Source organism: Micromesistius poutassou (genome assembly GCF_964030765.1).
Source record: "Micromesistius poutassou genome assembly, chromosome: 2".
In the NCBI taxonomy this organism is placed as follows: Eukaryota; Metazoa; Chordata; class Actinopteri; order Gadiformes; family Gadidae; genus Micromesistius; species Micromesistius poutassou.
In genome coordinates this window covers 12765402-12776119 of record NC_140272.1, presented here as the reverse complement: position 1 = coordinate 12776119, position 10718 = coordinate 12765402, and the positions used below count along the sequence as shown (strand labels likewise).

The 10718-nt window shown below is 43.2% G+C and overlaps 1 protein-coding gene across 1 annotated transcript; it reads right to left on the bottom strand.

The window, feature by feature from the left end:
* Positions 1–2526: 2526 nt before the first annotated feature.
* Positions 2527–10077, bottom strand: wdr1 (WD repeat domain 1). Its single transcript, XM_084464074.1, has 15 exons — positions 9972–10077; positions 9313–9434; positions 9136–9226; positions 8883–9030; positions 7714–7894; positions 7156–7233; positions 6409–6489; positions 5890–6123; positions 5643–5730; positions 5173–5329; positions 4993–5080; positions 4690–4800; positions 4426–4599; positions 3868–4012; positions 2527–3415 (listed from the first exon to the last, which is right to left on the bottom strand). Exons 1-15 carry the CDS (start codon positions 10063–10065, stop codon positions 3309–3311), a joined length of 1899 nt encoding a protein of 632 aa, XP_084320200.1. The 5' UTR covers positions 10066–10077; the 3' UTR covers positions 2527–3308.
* Between the last annotated feature and the right edge of the window lie 641 nt (positions 10078–10718).

Here is a 10718-nt window from a genome sequence, read left to right as displayed (position 1 = left end):
TTTATATATTATATGTAGATATAGAGCGGGAGTCGCAAACGGCAACAATCACTTTCTCCTCCAAGCTGCGGTTCACTGAACGGTTGAACGGTGATTGGCTGTTTTACGTTACTTCACCCAGGGAGTGAACTGATTGGCTGTTACGTGACGTCACCCAGGGAGTGAACGCTGATTGGCTGTTTTACGTTACTTCACCCACGTTACCCACAGGGAGTGAACGCTGATTGGCTGTTTCAACGCGAATGCCGCGAACAAGTTGAAATATTTTAACTTTATTCGCGGGGGCGAATTATTCGCGGCGCGAATCCACGTGAACGCGCTCGCCGTTCACGAGGAAAAATTTCGCGCTGTCAATCAAATCTTGTCGCGCGTATCGGCGAAAAAAAAATTCGCCCGATTCGCGTCTCCACGTTCACTTAACATTGAAACGTGTCGCGGGGCGAAGTGCGGTGTGAACACACAGTAACGGTGTGTTCACACCGCACTTCGCCCCGCGAAGTGCGGTGCGAAGAACAGCCAATCAGCGTTCACTCCCTGGGTGACGTCACGTAACAGCCAATCAGTTCACTCCCTGGGTGAAGTAACGTAAAACAGCCAATCACCGTTCAACCGTTCAGTGAACCGCAGCTTGGAGGAGAAAGTGATTGTTGCCGTTTGCGACTCCCGCTCTATATCTACATATAATATATAAATATCTATATCATATAATATATACGATATATATAATATCACGGCACAAAGCGGTGTGCGCCTCCGGATTATATTATTAACCCATAAACGACGGGCTCTCCCTCTTCCACAACAGGTACAGACACACATCTCGGCCATGGTTGATGAGAATGGCATGAATGACCGTTGTCAGGCAAAAAAAAAATTCGCCCCGCGAATGCACACAAAAATGCACAGCGACAGATTATGATTTGTCGCGCGGCAACATTCGCCTATTCGCGCGAATAGGCGAATGGGACAAAGTGCGGTGTGAACACACAGTAAGGATTAACCCAAACCCTAACCCTAACCCTAACCATAACCCTAACCATAACCCTGTCAGAGAAATGCGTTTGACTAACATTAGTTTAATATACATTACAATTGAAGTTTCCTACTTAATGTGTCCCTTAATGTGTTCCAAAGCGTACATTTGACATGTTGCAGTGTGGGCTCCATGGTGGATATATAATACTATATTGCTATTCATTGTGTTTATTTATTCATGACTGGGAACTGCAAACTGAATTGTCCACTTCTGGGATAAATAAAGTTATCTGAATCTGAATCTTTATTGAGAGACTCGCGATTCATGCACGCACAAGATAGCTAGCAAAGCCTTGCTGCCACTGAGAGTCCGGAAAAGCATGCTTCTGACTTAGAAAGACTCTGGTTCCTTCACTCAATTTTCACAATCGAAAATATATTACAATTAACAATTACAATTACAATTAATTTATTAAGTTATGGCTGATTTATGAAAAAATAACATGCAAATTATCCGCCATTGTTCAACAAATCACAAGTCCACCAAGAGGCCTAGAATTTGGTGTGCCCATCAAGGACCATGACCTTAGTTCATTTGAAAAGTTTTGTTTTGATAGCTAACAAACGAAACAGCACCACTCCTTATTACGGGCTAGTTACTTATAAGTTAGTAGTTACAGCCCACTGCAGTATGCTTCATTGTTAATCCTGATGATCATTCTTAAATAGTTGTTATGTTAAAGGTGTTAGGTGTTATAAAAGTTGTGCTTGACACAGAGAACCGGCTAGAAGGACTGGCTTAGGGCAAGGTCCAGTTCCGGTTTTGTTTTGTCTTACTTTTTTTTTTTGCACTACAAAAATTAGACATTTTTTGTTCATTTATGATTTGCTGTTGTCATATTTGTCACATCCCGGCTCCTAGGCTATGACAAATACGGCATAGGACCCAATAGATGGCAAGAAATTTATTTATTATATTAACTTCGACAACTTTTTTTTTTCTTTTTTGATTCCACTTTTTCTCCGATCAAGTTCAAGTTCATGTACTTGCATCTGGGTACTCACCGATACCGATTTGAGTACTTAATAATACCATTAGTTAAAAAACCGCCACCCTTTAGGAAAGATGGGGGGCGTGCTATTGCCATGGTTACGGTCCATGGCAACTTTCTGATTTTTTTGTACCGCTGTGCATAAGCGTTTTAATGAGCGATGGTGGATATGAAATGCGCCACACACCGTAGTTATATACTATAGGTGTCCGGCAAGCGGGTTTTAAGTAAATCGCTGCTCATCCGCCCCAGTGATGAGATGCACGTCCCTGATAAATACACATACAGACATGCTGGATAGATAGATATCGGTCCATTCAACAATTCTCTACTGTCACCTATTGAGCAGAAGGGGTATTTGAACGTTTAGTCTGATAATGTAGTCTATCCTTAGCATACTCCAATTGATTATTTGATTTAATGAATATACTCCCTTTCATTAAATATATCATATGTATTGATGAAAAGTAAAAGAACGGCAGATGTATATGGAAGAGAATGCATCAAAATTATTTTTTATTATGAACCATTTACACCTCTACGGAAGGCGATACATCATCAAAGCAAGATGAAAATATTGGGCCCAAACAAACAGAATTTAAAAAAGGTAAGCAACAATTCAAGAGATCCATTAAATAGACAGCATTTCAATTTTAGACAATTGTTTCATGTTTATTTATTCCTATTATTGCACCCTAGTCTTTCGGAAAGCACGCCAGATGAGAGAGACAGTATCGCGCCAAAGAAGAAAAAGAAAATGGAAAACAAAGGCAGAATAAGACCCCCACCCCTCCCCCCCGTTAACTCCCACTACACCTGCAGGTAACCGTAATTGACAGGCAAACACAGTAAGGGCCACCGTTCTGTACATTTTAGGAATGTCACCAAAATGTTCTCAAACCAGATTTAGCCCAAAAAACTCATATCGCTCAACTGCGCTGTGCCCAATACAGGCATATTCATTTTAGCTTGAACTAAGAAGGGCTGGCCAACGGAATGTTGTGCGTACACGTTCCCCTGGTTCTGTGAAGCCACAGAAAGAGCTTCATTCACAAAGTGCTTACCCCTCACTCAATGTTTACTCTTGTGTTGTACAGGTCACAACTTGGCCATTTCATTAATGGGAGCATATCACCCTCCCCTACCCCCCTACAGTAATGGCCATTCAGGAGGTGTTCGCAGACAGAGACAAATCATCATATCGATACTGAAAAAATATTGTATTAGACAGAAAGTTGTGAGTTCTAAAAAGGGATCTGAGAGTGTGCGTGTGTATTTCTCTCAGTACAGGATAGTCCACTGCTTGACACAGGCGTCGTATGAAGAGGTCACCAGGGTGTGGTCGTCCACCCAGGCCAGGCTGGTGACGTGATGCAACCGATGGGCATCTGTGGAAATCAAGAGAGAAACACATGGGTGACCAGGGGGAGGATTGATAAAGGCAACAACAATTCATCACATTCTATTTTCTTCTTCATTCTTCTGGGAGGACTTGCAGTAGCTTTGCTTATCCTCCAAAAGACTGGAGAAAAGAGAGTCTCACTTACTTCCACCTCATTAGAACATTTTTGCCCAGTCCCAAGGGATGTAGCAGAGGTTCCTGCCTGGTTACTTCCCTTACCACTGCGGCTACTCCGGAAGTCATTTAAAATAAGGGTGTTTTTATAGAGACTATAGATGCTGTCTAAACTAGCCATTAACTTTTAACACACACACACACACACACACACACACACACACACACACACACACACACACACACACACACACACACACACACACACACACACACACACACACACACACACACACACACACACACACACAAAGCCCCACCCACCTGGGATCTTAAGCCTCTTATCAGAATCAGAGATTGTCCAGATGTAAACCATCATGTCCATGCCACTGGTGGCTAAGTGCTCGTTGTCAGGGGCCCAGGCCACAGAGACTATTTTAGCATGGTGACCATAGAAGTCATCCTTGATCTGGGGAAAAGAAACAGGGAAGATTCAAGAAATGGACAAAACTCAGGAATCAAAACTAAATCACACTTTGCAGTTTGGATGTCAAGGCCATTGTCATATCAGAAAGCACTCCAGATGACACAGTATTGAGCCGGAGGTAAAAGAAAGAAAACAAGTTTGAATGCCCACCTAACTGAAACGTTAATCCATGTCATGCCAATCAAGCAACAGGCAACTGTAGTTCAGGCCATTTTTCCCCTTCCAATTTCAGGATTGTCGGAAAAACTCAATGACACTTTAACAGCCTAAAGTAAACAATTAATATGCTCCTTCCAATGTATTGTACGCCAACACCTAATAGCGTTTCCCGGCCATTGTATCGAGTGTGAAACGGATACAATTTAGCGACATAGGTCACAAAAGAGCCAGCGTACCGCGTAGTCATCTGCCACCGTGAAGATGCGGAGGACCTTCTTCTCGTCGGTGACGGCCAAGTGTGCTCCGTCATGGGAGAAGGCCATGGCGGTGACCCGTCCCGTGGCCTCCAGGGTGCGGCCCTCCTCCTTCAGACTGTTGCCCTGGACGGAGTACAGACGCACCTTGCCGTCCTGGGCGGAGCAAACAGACATACAGGGATTTGTATTCGCATTGTAGTTACGGCAGGGTTAAACTTCACCACCCCCAAAGTCTACACTTACGGCACCCCCGACAGCTGCAGTAGTGCCCCCAGGATGCATCGCTCCGGTCTCTGGCTCGTAGTCCAGCTTTTCCAGAGTGAAAACTTTCTTTTTGTCCTTCAGCAATACGATCTGTTCGCAGTAGAGATAGGACACATTTCAATTTAGAAACCAAAACATTACAATAAATACCAGCAACAATGAGACTGACCTCTTAATACTAGGTTTGTAAAATGAAAAGTACCGATGTGCTAGCTGGCATTATGGAAGTTGATTTGAGAAACGAGTGAGGTGAATTCAAAGTCACTGACTGAACTGGCTTACCAGGTCAATGCAAACTACCAGCGTTAAGCCCCCTGGTGCTATGGACACACACTTAGGCTGGGCGTCCATCTTCACCACATCAGAGGCACTAGAAAAATAAAGACATTATTTGCCGTAAACCCATTGGTACATTGATGAACCCAAGAACAACGTGAGCAGAAGTTTGTGTGCCCATAGTACCTGTATTCCTTGGTTTGGATGTCGGTAAAGCGCACAGTGTCGTCCATGCCGCAGCTAACCAGCTGGCCGGCCTGGTCAACCACCATCTTGTTCACTTGGTTGGTGTGGCCCTTCCCCTGAAGGCAGTCATTCTCTCCAGTTTCCGCATCCCAATAATGTGTAAAGTGTTAAAGAACATAAATAGGGGTAATTGCACCTCTTCCAACAATTAAAAACAATGTCCCTCACTATGAAGGACGGATATAAAGCTGGCCGTAAAAAAACAAAACAAAAAAAAAACTGTAAACATCCACAATCCGACACTACATTTGATTAAAAGATATATGGCAAAAGTGTATATCAGGATGGTCTCAGGAGGCTAACACTAATGTAGCTTCAGATACAATCAATAATGCCGATAGAAAACACACTGATAACCCTGTTTATTACGAGCAGCCCCTGAAGATGAGTGAGTGCAAATGAAAGGATATTGATGTGTCCATCGTGACTTGCAGAGAAGATGGTTGCCTTCCCGTCACTCTTGTGAACCGCCACACAATGGACGGATTTACTGTGACCCTGCAGGACAAATAAGTTGACCATACATTACGATGACTTGTATTCCTTTCGACGATTTATAACAGAAACTAAAGCAAGAGCTTTTAGTAATGTGAGCAGATATGGGCCTTTGAGCATCAGAGGCATCAAGCTATTAAGGACACACACACAAACACACACCTTGATGACGCGGAGGGGCTTGTCTGGGTTGTTCCTGTCCAGGTAGTTGATGTTCCCCGACAGGGAGACGCTGATAAGGTGGTCCTTCTGCCACAGGCATCCCAGCTGCTGGTCCATGACATCATTGCCCATGTTGAAGGTGGTGACGGCCGTGCCCGTGCTGACGTCCCATAGCTTCACCGTCTTGTCCCCCGAGGCGGAGATCAGCTGGGAGCTGTCGGGGCTCCAGGACACCTGGTGGTGAGGTTAACAGACATGTCACGACGCAACAAATAACATGGTGCAGGCCGCCGGCAGCTAGGGAAGACCAACCCCAAGACTTGCTCAATGTTTGTTTATTTGCAGGGGTTTCGGAACCGGAGGTGAGAGATTGGCATCAAAAGGGTTGTTGGCACAACATAGGCTCAACCTGCCTTGCGTTTTGCCATTTAGTTGCCAACGTGCCATCAGTCTGAGCTTCAGGTGAGGAAATTGTATTTTGGCAGTATAAGAAGTAGAAGAAGTAAAAAAGACACTTACGGCGTAAACTCCTCCATTGTGGGCTTTCTCCCCCCCAAGTGCACAGACTTTTTCGCCGGTCTTTCCATCACATATGAGGATCTGTGAGGACACAGAAAGAAATGAAAAATATACTATAGTGCAACGCTGTTGCCAGTAGTAAATGAATCGTAAAATCACAAATCGTTACTAAAGGTCTAGTCCAAAAAGGATGTGTTGTATAGAAACAACTTTGTGAGATAGAGAAAGAGATAGAGATAGATTGATAGCTAGATAGATATATATACACACACAAATTATTTGACCCATTAAGGTTTAACAATGATGGTAGGCTACAAGTCAGAAGTCTAATATCAAACTATCAATACAAATTTAAATCAAAATTTAGTAAGTAAGTAAATTAAATATTCTACAAAACATAAAAAAAACAGTTCATAATAACGAAAAATGATTGGGTCCCAGTTTAATTACTGCAAATTAATAATAGTTTATTCTGCCCGAGATATAATAATTAGTGTTATAGTAAACCTGCACCTTTGTGACGCCTGCTGGAGAAAAGGTCAACTTTCACTTAAAAAGTCGCTAAATTGCCTGTAACCTTTGTTTCAGATATAATTTCTAAATGTTAAGAGCACACATATTTAAAAATAGTCATGAAAGGGCAATGCTCCCCCACAGCAGTTCTAGTGTTTAGCGTAGGGCAGGACATCATCAGCACATCAGTAAAGCAGGGTAAGCACATCAAAAGGTTTAAGGTCTTCTACTTACCAGCCCATCAGCTCCTGCTGTGGCAAAACGGTTCCCATCAGGGGAGAATCGCACACAGTTGACAAACCGGGTGTGGTCCTGATAAAGGAAGAAAAACAATAAATATTTGGAAGGTGCAATTCATGCGAGTCGCCATTACTGTTTCCCATCCATAACAATGTAAAAGAGCTCCCATGTTTAAAATCCTACTTCTTCACTTGAAGCTAAACTGTCTTGTACTGTAAACATTTTAGGCAATATCAGGCCACAAGAGACAAATTTACTTTAAATATGTTTTCCTCTACTGTACACTCCTTTCAAGGGGAACAAGATCATAAAACACAGTCTAAAGCAAAAAAAAATAAAATACAGCGCAACACAACAGAGATGACTCTAAATCAATCAAAAAGAACAACTAAACTATCCTCATAAAATAAACCAGCAAAGATGTGTATCGACGAGGCTAAAGAGAAACCATCAAAGCTAGGGGAGTAATCCACGATTTCCCTATGATTGTTCAGCAAGAGTTTGTTTACACTGGCACACACCATGCCCCGCCCTTAAGATATGAGTCAACACCTTTAATGTGAACTTGAACTTGAATGGAGGCCCTTCGGAGAAAGCCACAGTCATGTCGTCACTGCCAGAGATGAGGCGGTAAGGGCGTGAGGGCTTGAGGTCCACAGAGTTGATGGATTTACTGTGTCCAGCCAGCTCACCCACTGACGACCCAGAGTCCCACAGGAACACCGCTCCAAACCTGAGAGGAAGGTAGAGGAAGAGGAACGGTAAAAACAACTCTATGGAAATACATGTCACTCCAACCATGTATACACTGTGCTATTACAATTTAGTTGTACAGTTCTCTCACACACCCCAAAAATGTTCTTAGGCTTGACTCCAGGACAGTTGCTTATCCAAGCAACTGTCCTGTTGGTTCAGGACAGTGAACCAACAGCACATGGTTCAGTCATGTGCAGCAATTCATACACAATCAAAAGCTAATGAACCACTTTGGGCTAGGGTTAGGTTAGGTCCCCCATCAGCAAATCTCCCTCATTTGATCAGCCTTGTCTTAAAGGGGACATATTATGAAAACAACACACATACAAACTTTGAAATAACTCCTACATCCTTTTTTGAGTGAGATATACATTTCTGAATATACCACGCCTACAGTTTCCAGATGAGCGAGTCAGACTCTTACGTAGGAAGCAGGCACATTTGAATATTACAACCCACTTCCCCATCCCCCTCCCATCAGAGAATAAATAAGATTGTCTGGACCAGCGGACCAGCGCTGGGCAGAGATTAGATGTCTAATTTGTCAATTTGTCATGTGATTGCCTGGCAGGGGGTCCGGCGGAACTGCCGGACTGCCACCGGAGCTCCCCCGGGGGAGGGAACTCCGGCGGCAGTCCGGCAGCTCAGCTTCGGGAGTACAATCCCTTTCTCCTCCATGTCACGGTTCAATCTGGACTTAAGAGAGTCAAAGCAAAAGTTCCATTCCCCCAATTCTTCTCACCCATGGCCGAGATAACCCCTATTACAAGTCTTTACTTATTGTGGAAGTACCAGAGACATCAGATGCAGTCTTTTCATAATATAATCCGGAGGCGCACATAGCTTTTGGCCGTGATATTAGATATTATATTATATAGATACCTATATTATTATTATTATTATTAAATGATATAGATATGTCACCTTTAACTGTTGTTTAAATGACTATATAATAACTGACTCACTTCTCGCGTCCCTCACCGACCACGGCCATTCTCTTGCTGTCCTCAGTCCAGGCAATATCACGGATCTTCCCGGAAAAAGGTTGGTACTCGTACTTCAGCAGGTGCTCCTTCTGGGTGGTGTCCCAGATACGGATCTTTCCCGACACATCTGCGCAGATTTAGTTTAGTTATGTTCTAGAATAACTAAGCAAACTTCCGATGATGGGGTTTGTTAACATTGGTGAGTGAGATGTACGGCTAGGTGGTAGCTTACCTCCAGAGGCTATGTAAAAGCCACTGGGTGCATAGCAGGCGACAGTTACTTGCTGTGCATGCTCCGTGTAGATGTCTGCTATAGATGGATTCTGTAGAAGATGAAAGACATTACATATCAGTAGGAGTGGAAAGACAATAGAAGTTGGTGGTAAGATAATATTAACTATTGAATTACATCAATGTTCCTGATGATAACAGTCTTTCCATTGGCATAGAGAAAGTTGTTCCCTTTGGGATCCCCGCCAAGTACTTTGGACACTCCCCTCTCCATCTGCGGGAGACTGGCAAACGTGTGTTCTGAAAGGTGGAAGTAAAGAGAATGACACATGTACTCATAAGCATGGCAATAGACATAGGGTCAACATAGTATAGTGATGCATTTCGAAAGTGATGCTAAGGCTTTATATTTCAAAAATTTTTGTAGCTGCTAAACATGGGAAAAATAATCACGACCAAGCCACTAAAGCCACGGCGAGGACACGAGTATGGGTATGCACATGTCAAAACAATGCGGACGTAGCCTCCGAGAAAACCAGGGGCAGATCTATAACATGCCATTGCTAGGTAATGCTAATGCCCAAATCCTGCGGGATTCTGCTATTCAGCAATGGTATATGTAATCGTACATCTGCAAAACACGAAACGACAATTTATCTTGGAGGGTCGATTTCATTCTATTGCACGAAATGTCAAAATTATCAATTGGGCGAGGTTAGTTACGTTAGCTGCCAAACTGCTAGCTGCCTAGACAGCTCATTGTCCCCTATTCTCCAAGAAACAACAGTGCTTTCTTTCAATATTCATTCTGTAAGATCACATATAATAAATACTTACTCGATTCATATGACATTTTCGCGATTGCTTTTTTGTTTAGGCCTCCAGATGAATGAACCAGTGCACACACCCCGGCTACAGACAGACTGATCATACAAACACGGAAGCCAGGGTAGCTCGCGGAATGCCTGTCTATGACCATATATAGTCATCTCGGCTCCTACGCGGCAGCTGCCTGCTGGTGAGGGGATGACTACGTGCATTAAATATACAGGATATGGTCAATACAGATCAGATCATCATCAGAACGGGTTGTTTCTCTTGTATGTCTCTATTTTAACCACGGTGATGTCCAACTGTGCATAATAATCAAACATGGAGATACCCAGCATCACCGTCACCCTGCCTAGGAATAGGATGGATATGGGGAAATCCCTTATGAGCTCAGTGTAATTTAGCCTAGCTTCTTCTTCTGTTATGGAGAAGGTCTTGAATGTGTTGGTGTCCCCTTGCCTTGCCTTGTCCCCTCGTATGTGCCATAATAAGAAATGAGTAGGTCGACGATGTCCCTTTATTGTCCTTAAATTCAGACGCTTTGTATTTTTGTCATTAGATCATAGCTGATCATATTGGTACACGACCATATTCTAGTCATGTGATAAACAACACGAACAGTTGTCGTAATGGTCTGATACCTTGATACCATGACACCATATATACGGAATATGGAGTCGCGATGACTGTTGTTTCCTGTCTTAACTGTATATAACAACTTAACGATAAAATCACGGTATCTTGTACTGCTGG